At 26.8% G+C, this 14,929-nt stretch overlaps 1 protein-coding gene across 2 annotated transcripts in view; it reads right to left on the bottom strand.

Moving 5' to 3' along the window:
• The window catches only part of LOC100166881 (acetylcholine receptor subunit alpha-like 1), a 15,247-nt gene extending 3,051 nt beyond the window's left edge, over positions 1 to 12,196 (bottom strand). The window contains exons 1-7 of one of the 2 annotated variants that reach the window (XM_016807635.2): positions 12,066 to 12,196; positions 6,334 to 6,482; positions 5,342 to 5,386; positions 4,299 to 4,408; positions 2,968 to 3,181; positions 2,279 to 2,459; positions 284 to 436 (exon numbers count right to left, since the gene is read on the bottom strand). In XM_016807635.2, coding sequence (XP_016663124.1) covers positions 284 to 436; positions 2,279 to 2,459; positions 2,968 to 3,181; positions 4,299 to 4,408; positions 5,342 to 5,368 — 685 coding nt within the window. In that variant the 5' untranslated portion in view covers positions 5,369 to 5,386; positions 6,334 to 6,482; positions 12,066 to 12,196. Of the gene's footprint in view, positions 1 to 283; positions 437 to 2,278; positions 2,460 to 2,967; positions 3,182 to 4,298; positions 4,409 to 5,341; positions 5,387 to 6,333; positions 6,483 to 11,228; positions 11,551 to 12,065 lie in introns of those variants that run through there. The other variant, XM_001945029.5, reaches the window with a different exon arrangement.
• Between the last annotated feature and the right edge of the window lie 2,733 nt (positions 12,197 to 14,929).

Genomic DNA, 14,929 nt, shown 5'->3' with positions numbered 1-14,929 from the left:
GGGAAAGTCGATTTCAAGTAGACTTAATGACGAATTCAAATCTGTTTTCAGAATTCTTATCGCTTCATTAGATCAATTGGTATGTTTGGCAAAAAACACGTCTAAAATACTATGCGCGCGTGTGTTAGACAAAAACAGAAAACCACGGTATCGAATCCCCTTAAAGATATATTGTTGAGAACTAATAACCAAATTTATTTAATTATATTCAACGTATTTTTTCTAGTCGCCCGCGGAACTTCGTAATATAGATGTTTCAGCGTTTCTGAAACACGCAACTCACCTATTAACGGGATACGGTCGCTCATGATGGGCACATTGCCGGAGATCATCATTAACAGTATGCATACTATGACCAGAGTAACGCCACTCAACATAAACTTCTCCGTCGACTCCGGAGGTAGCCAAAAGACGGATAGCGTCAGGAACACGACGACTAAATTACGAAAGCACAAATCATTATAAATAATAATATAACGAAAGTACCTGTTTAAAATTCTCATAAAATATATTTTAAAAAAGTTAATACTTTTTGAATTTAAAATGTGATCAACTTTTCTTAACAAAACTAATAATTATTCAAAAAATAAAAAATAAATAAACTACATCTACATGACTTAAATAAATGTATTTACAGTCAAATATTTCTAAAAACTACAGTTACAAATTGTTTATTTTGAATTTTTCAAAATAATTTAAATCTGATTTAAAAATTTTTATTTTTAGTATTAAAAATAAAACTAAAAAAAATTATACTAACATGTAGCACAATCGTCTTTTTAAAAAAAATGTAAAAATATTGATTAAAATAAAAGTTGGTTCATTTATGAGATCTTTCTGTTACAACCTGTGAGTGAGTGGGTAATAGACTCGAGTGTGATGATATATGCGGTGGACTAAATCTGGTATTCGATAAAAAGTAAATATTGGTACTAAAAATGCCCAATGATATTTTATTTAATCCTGACCTAGTGAAAATCTAGGTACATTTCCCCAGCCCCCCCAATTTTGAATTTTGAATTTTTTTTTCACCATTCGTTTGTAGCCGATTTGTATTGGTTTGTAATCTAATTTTTTTCGTTTGTAGAGATTTAGTTTTTTTTTTAAATCAAAATTTTGGTGGGGGGCTGGGGAAATGCCCAAATTTTGAATTTTGAATTTTTTTTTTCACCATTCGTTTGTAGCCGGTTTGTATTGGTTTGTAATCTAATTTTTTTCGTTTGTAGAGATTTAGTTTTTTTTTTAAATCAAAATTTTGGTGGGGGGGCTGGGGAAATGCCCAAATTTTGAATTTAAAATTTTTTTTTTTACTATTCGTTTGTAGCCGGTTTGTATTGGTTTGTAATCTAATTTTTTTCGTTTGTAGAGATTTAGTTTTTTTGTAAGTCAAAATGTTGGTTCGGGGGCTGGGGAAATTCCCAAGTTTGGAATTTTTATTTAATTTAGATTTTTTATTCAATCTGGCTTTTATTCTATTTAGATTTTTCAATAAAAAATGGTTTTTTATTCAAATTAAATTTTTTTTATTCATATAAGACTTTTTTTAATCCAATTTAGGATTTTTTTTCAACAAGGATTTTTTATTTAATTTAGATATATCAATAAATAATCGTCTTTTATTCAAATTATTTTTTTTATTCCTATTAGACTTTTTTATCCAATTTAGATTATTTTATCCGATTTAGGATTGTTTTTTACTTAACTGTTTTTTTATTCAAATCAGTTTTTCTATTCAAATTACACATTTTTTTTATCTAATTTGGATTATTATTAAGCAAGGATTTTTTATTTAATTTAAATTTTTCAATAAAAATAGTTTTTTATTCAAATTAATTTTTTTTTCATTCATATAATACTTTTTTTTTCTAATTTATCCGATTTAGATGTATTAATCAATCAGGCTTTTATTCTATTTACATTTTTCAATAAAAAATGGTTTTTTATTCAAGTTCATTTTTTTTTATAAATATGACTTTTTTTTTATCCGATTTAGTTTTTATTTTAAATCAAATCTAAATCGGATAAAAAGTTCCAAATTAGAAAAAAATAGTCTAATTTTATTAAAAAAACTGATTTGAATAAAAACATGTAAGTAAAAAAACAATCCTAAATCAGATAAAATAATCTAAATTGGATAAAAAAGTCTAATTGGAATAAAAAAAATAATTTGAATAAAAAACCATATATATATTGAAATATCTAAATTAAAAGTAAAATCTCAAGTTTTACATGTATTTACACAATTGTATTTTTTAATAATATAATTGTTATTAGGTACCTATCGCTGGTATGACAACTATGCTGTGGTACGCCGGTATTTTCCTCTTCACGGTGATGCTGTAGTGAATGTCTTCGTATATGTCGTTGGAATTGCAAGAGTAGCTCTCGACTCTTCGTCTTTGCGTTACCTTTGTGATGTCCCATTTACAACCTTCTTCCAAGTTTATCATGTCGGCAGTCTAAAAACAGGAGAGCCGCGTTAATTTTAGCCTTTAGGTAAATAACAATTATATTTAACATAGTATCTTTATCATGTCTAGATAAATTATAAAATTGATATCTAACTGCCATTTAAGATATAAATCATACAGCCTAACTGTACAGTCTAAATAAAATATGCTTGATTGTTTAAAATATTTTATGAATAATCATTAGTGATTTCATCTTAACTAATAGGTATTAGTATTGATATTTCCTATGCGCTTCATGATAAATTTATGTTACAAAATAAGTTTTTTAAGAATAATATTATGATGTAATGAGAATAATATATCTCATTTCTATCTAAATTTCTTACTCACGCATGCTTTCATTATCTATCTACCTACATCTAGATATTTTTTTAGCTCAGATATCTATACAAAAAAATTATCCAAGCATCACACTGTTTATGAGGTAACTCCAACGGTAAAATAATAAAATGGCGTTGCACAAAATAAAACAATAATTAATGTAAACTAATCGTACGTTTATTTTCTGATTGATTTGCATGCTAACGGAATTGCCGTCGTACGTCCAAGAGCCGAGTCTCAACGAACAGGTGTGCTCTCCAAATGGCCAATTGGTCAAGTCTACATCGCAAAAGACTCGGAACTTGGCTGGTGGTATCCAATGAACCATTCCATCCGAACGGACTACACAGTTAATCTTCCCATAAGTCTCGTCATGATGCCCGTCAGCACTGCGAAACAGAAAACAAATCAATATTATTAATACATTTGGTTTGGGTTTAACCGTTATCGATAAACTCGTCAATATAAATCGCTGAAATATTGTTAAGCGAAATTCGATTAATTGCCAAACTGGAAAAATTTGTTCGTAAATTAATTCTATATGACATTGAGTATGTTAATATCCAGAAACATTTTTCTTGTTACGTAGCCTATCTATCGATTAAACTAAAACTAAAAACTACTTACAATATCTATAGTATTATCATAGACAGCCTAGGTAAGTGTGCGTTTATGCTACGGTTAAACTAATAAGTATTTAATTTTATTGCGAAATGTATATAGATAATACAATATTATTAAAATGTGAGAATAACTCGGTTTTCCAAAAAAAAACTTTTGACGAACTCACCAAATACTTGATTAACAATAACTTATAGAATCCCATTTGTAATTTTTATAAAAAAAATAAATAATTCTGACCCACACTGCATTTGGAAAATGATAATATTTTGTGAATATTTTGAAGTGCTTGAATAATGAATATTTGAGTAATAATATTGTATAAATATTTTATTTTCATAAAATAGTAAAATATTGCACAAAAATGTTGACTCAATATTTTTATAATGTTTCCATGAAAATGTTTTTAAAAAAATATGATTAAAATGTTTTGATAATGTTTTTTACAAAATATTTTTTTAAAAGTGAACTTCTTGGCCAAAAAATATAAATAAAATATTTCCTTATTATTTACACAACTTTTTCAAATATTTTGACAACTATATTGTTTTCCTGAAAATATTTATACCATAGTTGGGAAATATTAAAATGCTGTGTGGTGAGGCAGTTGTTTTTTTGGTTAATAAACAACCATATTATTATATACTATACAGTAGCTGATAGGTATATACTTAAGGCTTAAGCATAGTTTATAATATAATATTATTTTTATTTTTCTTATTTAAAAAGTCTGCACATCGACCAAAACGAATTCGGTTGCCGGAAATCGTTTTTCAACTTTTGGTACATTAATGAGAAATACCTACCTCAAAAACTTCAATCAAAAAGCTGTCTTTATACGTTTATTATCCAGTTTTGCAATATTTTACTATAGACGATTCCTACCTGTTGTAGGCCACAATATCGGGCATCCATATTTCATCATAAGCCATGTTTACAACTTTTGTGTCTCCGTAATCTGATACATTCCACAGAAGTTTTTCATCTTGCCAAGTCTATGAAAGTAGGAGTACGAAAGCAACATTTTAGCAACAGTTTACCACTAAAAATGGCAAGCTTTAAAGACCGTTTTGGCCGAATATAATTTTATAAATAATTTTTCTCGAGTAAAACCAAAACATTTCATTAAAAATACATAAAATAAAAAACTTTTCAAAGTATATGCAAATCTGTATTAGTGAATTATTAAGATCGATTGTCGACCCATAACCATTTAACATTTAACTATTGTGTTTCAAATAGGTATTTAAAGTTTAAACATGATCATAATCCGATGGTTACATGGCAAAAAGGACTAAGTGACATTTTTTGGGAGAATCGAAAAACATTTTGTTGTAATTTTAATATTTTTTCGATAGGCAATAACTTTTTTTACGTAAGATTTTGCACTATTTCAAAGAATTTTTTTACTATTTTTTTTTTATATTTTATATAAATATACATTTTTTATTACTATTCACATGGATATGGAAATTTTAATAAATTTGTTTAATAATATTGGCCATTATACCGTACATATTTTTTACATACTTTATCTAATGAACTTATCCTTCATTATATTTTGGTGTTATTATTATTTATGACATATATCGAAATATAATATAATAACTCAAGTATTTTCTGTAAAAAATAGATAAACAATCAATTTTTAGAATCATCGCTTGTCCCTTAAACATTTGTAATGTCATTTAGGGACTCTTTTTTGAGAAAACAAAAAATAAATGTGTAGATTATAATATCGCAAACTTGAAACTCATTATGTTTGTTAAATAATGGTCACAGCTGTTTTTGGGCATGCACATTGCTGCATTGTAAAGCAAATCATTTTCTCAATCCAATAATATAATAAGCAATGTCACTTAGACCCTTAGTGTCCAAGAAACCCTTTTGTCGTGTAACCATCGATATTAGGTATTTTGTATACTTACCATCGATACCCAGGCGTTAATGGTCATAATTGAATTTTGGAAGTCCTGCGAACATGTACGTTTTACAAATGATTATAAATATGAAGAATGTTTACAAGCAAATGGTATACACAGTGCCTGGTCCTTAAATATATGTAACCAGGGTCGTTTTCCACGAGAGTTTACTGAATTAAAACTGGTTCGGTAATGGATATTATTCCAATGTTACATTATTAAACGTGAAACATGGACATTACCGTTTAAGCTATACAGAGGATACAGAGGACGCAGGATTTATACTTCATGGTTTTTATTCGACGATAGTTCGAGATAATACTTATTATTTTTGCATAATATTTTTTTCGTAATTTCACCGTTAATGTACATTGTACTTACGGAAATTAACCATCTAAATTCTATAATATTATAGTTTCTCTAACTTAGAGGGAGGGAGGAGAATTTATTATTTGTTTAATACATTTATCAATTTGTTTAAGAGGAATGAGTCCGTAAAATACGTAATTTTATACGTTAAACCTTGAAGTTACAAGGGAAGTACGTAAAAAAATTAATTATATTTTGTCTATGAAAGTTACTGCAAATATAAATGTGTATAGCCATACAAGAACCAAAAACTTAAATAAAACCTTGACATCCATACTACTTATGGGAGACCAATGACCATAGTAAAATCAAATATGCGTAAACACATTATCAACTAACCCCCCCCCCCCAAAAAAAAAAAAAAAAAAATCCTGGCTACGATCTGCTATACCAACAGTGTAATAATAATTCCGTTAAGTACGGACTAATATACTATTAATATTGTGGTTAAATTTAAATAAGGTTTTTCCTAACCACAGCTTTTATTTTGTTTTTTGTTTACAAGTGTTTCAGGCCCAATGATTTTTTTCTCGGGCTTATTCGTGCTTTCCGTTTAATCCGGATGTGAGTTTGTACAACACGTAATTATATAATATGACGTATTCGCAAAATTATTGTTAGGTACTTACCAGATCGACATATTTTAAAACAGTATTGACCGTGACATTGGTCAGATGATCACTGATAACCGGTCTCGAGTGTCTATCGTAGAACCTCAATAAATCTCTTCTCAGCTTATCCGTCCACGTGTCGTTCCAATGTTGTTTCCCATAATTGTCTTTAACAAAACGCCCATTAATTACTCACGTATTTCATTATTTAGTGTAATAGTGTTCATTACGCATGTTACATGCATCTTAATTATTTTAAATTGTAAAACACTTAATTCATGAAGGTATTCGATATAGTAATTACCGTCTTCATATAGTCACCTTATTTATTTGCTATACAATAATAATATAATATTATACATATATGTATTAACAATTATATTGATTTTAGAGTGTGTGTGTGTGTATGTGTGTGTGTGAAAATTGTTGTTAATCAATAATTTCTATTTAATAATATTGATTGTTATTGATATTATACAGATAATGGACCATTTATAGTGTAACGAATATTTCTCGATGTACTCGAATACATAATATTTATACCTTATACGTCACTATTATTTATTATGATATATATATATTCGACCATATGGGTAATACATTAAAGTAATCCATATGACAAGATATTATAAACACTGTATTGTACCCCATATTTTACTTAATTAGTAATTTATCTTACACATGTTAAATACACCTATCAGAGAAGTATGTACCCATTATAAATTTATAATACAGCCGTATTAGGTGCCTTATTATAACATTCAATACGTATTAATATAATTATACTATTGAAACATCATCTTATAGATTGTTCATTCCTACATATTTCTTAATCGTACATTGAGCTAGCAGTATCAAGAAAAACTTCAGAAAAAAACCTTAGTTCTATAACATAACATAATTAACATATTCAAAGGTATGAACTACGTACTTCACATGTGCCAATATTTAAATTAATTATATATATTAAATAGATACCTAATTAATTGTATACATTAGAGTATAATATGTTTAAAACACCATATAAAAGATTTTTTAATATAGATATAATATAAATATATACCTATATATATGAAGTTTATACAATATATTATGTTATTAAACAGATATTTTCCCCCAATATTGATTTAGTAATATCAGTTATTACCATAGGCGTGCGCACGGGTAGGGCTGATTGGGCTTTAGCCCTACCTGAGAGTTTTTTATACAACAACACGGAAAACACCGCCAATGAATCAGTGTTCAGTTTTTAATATTAGGTACATTTTTAGCAGTCACATTTTGGATGAAAATGTTTGAATAGTTTTATATATTAGGTGTATTAAGATGGTAATCTACCGCAAAATAAGAATTTCACATGATAATATGGTTATTATATTTTACTTAGTGAACGTCATATTATATTTTATATTTTACCTAGGTACGTGCTATTTGTTAACCGATTAAAAAATCATTATTTTAAATAAAGTTCAAGTTTCATTGTCTATGATTGCTTACTCTCTATTTCACTGATAGCTATGAACAACGACTATCGTTATTGAGTGGTAAACACTTAGCTAATTTCTAATAAATAACAAGCATGAAATATTTTATAAATAATTTACATTATTACTACCGTTAATTGATTTAAAATGTGTTTAATAGGCTAATAGCGTATCAATCATTAATTATGATATAAATCATTTTTTTTTATTTTTTTTTTATTTTAATTACAAATGTAAATGTACCAATTTTTCGCATAAAATATTTCGTATACAACCTTAATAGGTAGTTACTTCAACCGTTTACTATCGAATAAATAGTTTATCAGACTTTTAGGTGCCAATATTATCATTAATTAATTCTAAATAAAAAATTTTTTTTATTTTTTTTTTTTAAAGAATATTTATAAAATATTAATAATAGCACATTACCATATTATAGTACGTATTAATTTTATTAAAAAATAATAGAATAAAATAGATTGATAGTGAACAGAAACAATTATACATGAAGACACGACATAAAATGAGAAATTTCTGTTAACAAAATTGTATTACTGTTAATCTTATACGATGATTTTCTAGTTAAAAGTTTGTTTATCTAGTTAACGAGTCTACATAACTAATTTATTTTGATTTTTTTTCAATATAAGATCTACCCAAAGTTTATATATAATTAATTGTGAAAAAATCACGAGCTGTTTTTTATTTTGAGTTTACTTCTCTAAAAAAAAAATCAATATCACAATAATATATAATACACCTAAAAAAGTACATCTTGTGTTATCTGCCCTATCAAGCACACATTTTTAATATTTTCTATTTTTATTTATTTATTCATTATAGGTATGTATATACTACCTAAATGATTTTCGAATCAACCGCTTTTGAAACGAATACAAATATTTAATAACAAACAATACTGTGTACATTTGGTTAGAACTCTATTGCATAAGCAGTAAACACACAGGTGTTACCAACGAAAATACTGTTTTATATACTTTTTAAATGATTATTAGGTGATAATAGTTTAAAGAGCAGTCAGCTAATTAAGCAATCATAATAAGAACAATATTGTTGCTTAGACTGCAAAAGGTTATCATTTATTACATGGTGAATCTATATAAAAACATTATAAATATGAAATAATTACTTATCTATTTATTGTTGTATACGATTCACCACAGTACTAAACTAATATCATATTTTAATACCTACTAAAATTGTTATAAATAATGATAATAATATTAATGATACCTACCTATAAGACTTACATGTATTTTAATTGTATATAAAAAAATGTATGTATGACTAAATAACTTAACACTACATCCCAGACAGCAATTTTTTGTTTAATAATATTATTATAACATTATAATAACGAATAATATTAGTATAACGTTATTTTAATACTATTATAACATTATCATTACAAAATGCTGTCTGGGATAGAAACCTTTGACTGAAATTAACATTTTTAGATCGATGATAATTAGGTAAGCAAGTTTTAATTTTGCATTCTGCAGAACAACGGTTTATATAAGATTAATATCTAAATATCCTAAGATTCAACAAGATTTTTCGGTAAGTCCGAAATTAGAACATTGTTAAGGATCAGTCAATATTTTTTAGGTTTCATGAGTATTTATATAGGTACTTTCACCAAAATAATTTTCGAACTATGTGCATTTCTGAATAATATATCGTTTGTTTTAATTGTATGAATTACCTTTGAAACTCGAAAGAAATGAAGTAGGGTCATTGCACGCCGTCCAGTCTGTATTGTACCCCCCCCCCCCCCCATATTACCTTTTTTATAAACTATTATTACTAATTGAATATATTATTCTTGTTTTCTAATAAAAAAAAAAAAGAATTTGAAAGATGAGCTATTAAAGGTGATAACTTGAAAAAAAGGTTTATATATTATAATTACAAAACTTATTTTAAATATAAACTTAATATTTCGTTAAAAAAAATATCCAGATGCAACTATAATTTAAGAATTAAGAAATACAATAAATTTGATTTATTTACTGTAACAACGTTGTCAATATGTTACTATTATTTTATTTAAAATGCGTGTAATCTATTGATTTTAATTGAATCACACATTTGGAATATTATTTTGTTTAATTACTATAATTACACGTTAAATAATATTGTACAAGCTACTAGCTGATCCCGTGCACTTCGTTGCCCGTTAAATGTACTAACTCTAACTTTGTTCAATTCGTTATTTATTATTCGATGTAGGGTGTTCAAAACTTATCTTAACTTTTCGTTGCCCGGAAAAAAAATTCTGATTGTTCAACTCCTTTTGGGTGTAACACACTGTGGAAGCAATGTCTTTTTAAGTGTAAATTATATTATATTTTAAATTTTATAGCCATTTCGACCGGCGTTGTCTGCGTGATTCAAATATTGATATAATTAATTAATACAAAATCCCAACCTAACCTAGTCGTACTAAAATCCGATGAATATAAAATAGGTAAACCAAACATTCGTATGTATGGATAAAGAAAAAAAATGAAAATAAATATAAAAATAAATATAAAAATAAGAAAAATAATGGAAAATAGTGGAAAAATTTGGTCCACCAAAACCGTGGTTTGAACTTGAGGTATTCTGTAGTAAAATACATAGAAGTGCCACTGCGCCAAAAGGCTTACCGATTTAATAATTGTTATTATTAAAACCAATAGCAACCATTTACAAACAAAAATTTCCATCGTAAATTTCATAATGCCCATTTGAGCAGCTCCCCGGGTTGGAATTTACCCTTTTTAAATTATCCTATCTTCTTCCCAGAAGTCTACTCTATATCTGTACCAAATTTCCTCGCAATCGGTCCAGCCGCTTAAAAATGCATAAAGAACACACACACACAAACATTCATTTAGGTAGGTATATAATATATAGAATAATTAAACCAAGAAAATATGAACATAATATATTATAATTTTAATTTTAAAAATCACTGTTTTGTTCTAAACAAAATATTTCCAAACCAAATACAATTAATCAAATAGTATTTTAATAAAAACCAACACACATACACAAATATACATACATATATATAATATATACAATACTTCCGGTTAAATAATCATTTTATTTTTTATTAATTTATTTATTTTGACACCATGCTGTAGCCATTTGACAAGATGTACAATTATTATAATAATAATATAGTAATCATACATTTTTTTTAACTTCCTTTGTGTTATCAATTAAATATCACTTGAGCTAAAATTGAAATTATATTTAAACGTACTAATTTTAATACACATTTAATACATTTTAATTTTAATACTATACATACAAAAATAATAAAACATATATACATATAGATTCGATCTTAAAGTGAGAACAAATTTAAAAATAATAACGTTAAAACAAATTCCTTTGTTTTTTTCTAACACGTACCTGTTATTGCAGCATCTATATTCGCAAATTTGATAATGATAATCAAACACAAAACTTTTTTTAAAAAACTTTTAAACATAATTATTATTTGGAAATGTTTTGAATACAAGTATGGTAACGTAAATCAAAAAACGAATATTAGGTGGCGTATAATATATAGACAAATATCTGTATTATATTGTTAACTATTTCAAACTGAAAAAATAGTAATGCAATTATAGGTAGGTAATCACATTGGTATACATAGTTGTTAATCCTCTCGCTGTAGTCAGAATGCTATGTGTTGTTTAAAAAACGGTTTTGACACAACTGAGTGCTGATAATTTTTTATTTTTATTTTAATAGTTGTGAGATTAAGCGACCGCATGATAACATAGTGTTTTGTTTAAAATAAATCTTTTTTCCCCCTCTACAGATAACAGCTACTATAACGATTAGTTATTGAAATAATAAATTAATGCAGTGGTCAAAATAGCTAGAAAAAAAATATAATAATAATAAAATAAAATCCTAAGCACTATACATATTTTGAACCTAAACCGTGTGTACCTAAACGATAGATTTATCAATAAACATTAACGTATTATGTTTAATCATCGTGTTAGTTGACCTATCTCATAATAATGCTTGTGATGGTAGCTTTAATTTAACATTAGATTGTCAATAATTTGTAGCGATCGTTAAATAAGTTAGGTACGCTGAAAACAAAACACGTCTATAATATTATAAATATAATAATTACAAATTTGATATTATGAATACCTATGATCAGGTAAACACTACACGTGACCTATACGCTCTGTGATGAGTTTAACCGTAATAACAACGTTTACTTACCGTATTAGTTTGACGGTTGTTTTAGAAAACCGCCGTTGTACGATTTCAACTTACAAAGATGTAACAGGCGCTTACATATTTTTTACAACGAATTCCTAGGTTTTACATTAATTATTTTTTATATTCAAATAGTTTAATATAATATACGCCGATCCGTAGCACGTTCGAAAGTGTTATAAAACATTATACGTTTATTATAATGACGTACCAATACCATTTAAAATAGTATATTTAATATTTTTAAAGACTATCTACCTATATGTAGTATAGATTTACAAATAATGTACATTTATGTGACTATATATACAACCACAGTTGTTAGTTAATTGCTCAAATCATCGCCAATCGTACGTACGTTTCTGCCAAATATGTTTCACGGTGTATATTTCGCCGCACGGATCAGCAAGTTCAAATAAAATATATTCAACATGCAAACATGATAAGGCATTAAATTATCAATACAACTGCAATATACCTAATACAATATTACACAATGTTTTTAAATTTAATTTAATATGCACAATCAACCTATTAATGAAGTGTAATAAAGTCCAATAATTAATTATTAAAAGTTGCATTTTTTTTTATTAATAGGTATAGTATGTATTATATATTTATTATCTGTAATCAGTATATAAAGAGGACTAGAGGAGGGATGTATATTATAGTGGTGTGATCAGCCGTAGCATTTTTAATAACAAAATTATTTTATGAAATAAAAACTATTTTTTGTATATTTTTTTAATGAAAGGCTTAAAAATGTAAAAATATTGTTATTCGTATTCTTACTCATAAACAATATGTAGTTATTAGGTATTTAATTGCATAGGAACATAGTGGCAATATACAAATATAATTTTTACAGTACAATAGAGTACAGACTGTTTATAACACGGAGTAATCCATTTAACTTCAAAAACTATTAACGTTTTTAAAAATTTTGATTTTACATATTTTAAATCGTTACAAAACAAAATTTTTGGAAAAAAATTCCATTTTTTATCGTTAGGTATCATTTTTACTGTTGTCTGTTCTTTTTAATGACAATATACATTTTAATTTCATATTCCTAGTCTATTCCCACATCTGACTCAGTTAGATATCTAGGACTAAACTTCGATAAGCGCCTCACTTGGAACAGCTATATCCGTATAAAAAGACTTGCATTAAACGCCCGTCTTCACAGACTACAAACGCTACTCACAAATAACAAACACTCCAGCTTAAAAATTAAAGTTCTTATATATAAAACACTACTCAAATCTATATGGACTTATGGTCTCCAATTATGGGGCACAGCAAAAGCGTCCAACATTAACAAAATTCAGCGATTTCAGAATATTGCTCTTAGGAAAATTATTAATGCTCCACCCTTCGTTTCGAATTACACTATACATAATGACCTGTCAATTAAAACCGCGACAGAGGAAGCTACACGTTTCTACAAAATCCTTCATGCCCGACTACAAACCCACCAAAACCCACTCATTAAAAACCTATCCACGAAAACATTATAACAGGTATACAGGTAAACAGGTATACCTGGCAACCCCCCAGGCGTCGTTTAAAAAGAAGCTGGTGCCGTGACTTACTAGGGAACTAATATCAAAAATTAAAACAAACCAAAAAAAAAAAAAAAAAACAGTATACGTAAACATAGCTAGCTTCATACAACTCCCAGTCAAGTGCCACTAATGAGTGGCTTCTTAATCACGTACTCGTGTATTATTTTTTTTTCTTCTAACCCTTATCAAATATGCTAATTGTGCATAATTTGTACAGATTGTATTTTACATAATATTGTGTAAAATAAAATAAATAAAATATTCCTAGTCAAATATTATTCGGAATATTTCGATCAATAAAAATCAAATTTCTGACAATTTATTAATTAAAGGTAACTTATAAAGTTTTAAGTAATAAGTATTTAAAGTTTTGATGAGCGAAGTAGTGGATATTTGGCGGAGTACAGTGGTGTCTATCTCCACTTCGCTCAAAAGTAATAATAACTTATTTAAATACACATACTTAAAAGTTATAACTCATAAGCTACTATATAGTCCAAAATTCGACCTTTAATACATCAGAGTACTCAAAAAAATATTCTGCTTTCAAATAAGGAATAAAAAATGTATGCAATATGTCATTAGGTAAAAAAATGTAAAAAAAAACTATTTGAATAAAAGTGAGAATATTGTTAAATAATGAGTGACTCTTGTTAAAGTGTTAAATGGATCCCTAGGTATACGGTTTAGTTACTTGTTATATTATACAAAATATAACGAGTTGTTTTACTACTAAACAAAATAACTTTTATCATCAGCAAATATATAATTAAATAATTCTTATAGTGAAGCTGTAAGCTGTAAGCTATCATTCTTATAGTTGAGCAATTTTTACATTTAATTAAAATACAACATTTTTAGTACCTACCTCAATATCGTGGGGCGCAATTATTGATGTACAACCTTTTTGAATTCCATTATTTTTTTATTTTTTACCTGTAATTTCTGACATAATTTACGTAAACCTGAATAATTAATCAATGAATTTGTAAAAAATAAATAAATAAATTCAGATTTGAATATAATTTAATTAGTTTAGTGTACTTCAAATAAAGATTATTAAATATGTACCTATGTGTGGTTTTATTACGATCCATATGTAATTTATTTATCTACATCACTTTGAATAAGGGGGACTTAAGATTCACTAAAGATTATTTTTTCATACACTTATGAACTTTTTATTTTTTTTGCACAATGATAAATTTCTATTAATAAAACCGCTATTTTTATCCCTTATATATAGGTTAGGTTTTTTCCACTGATCCCTCCTAACGAACGTTATTTAATTATTTGCGC

Source organism: Acyrthosiphon pisum, chromosome A1 (genome assembly GCF_005508785.2).
Source record: "Acyrthosiphon pisum isolate AL4f chromosome A1, pea_aphid_22Mar2018_4r6ur, whole genome shotgun sequence".
Lineage (NCBI taxonomy): Eukaryota > Metazoa > Arthropoda > Insecta > Hemiptera > Aphididae > Acyrthosiphon > Acyrthosiphon pisum.
Note: the sequence above shows the minus strand (reverse complement) of the source record. Positions and strands in the feature narration are given on the sequence as shown.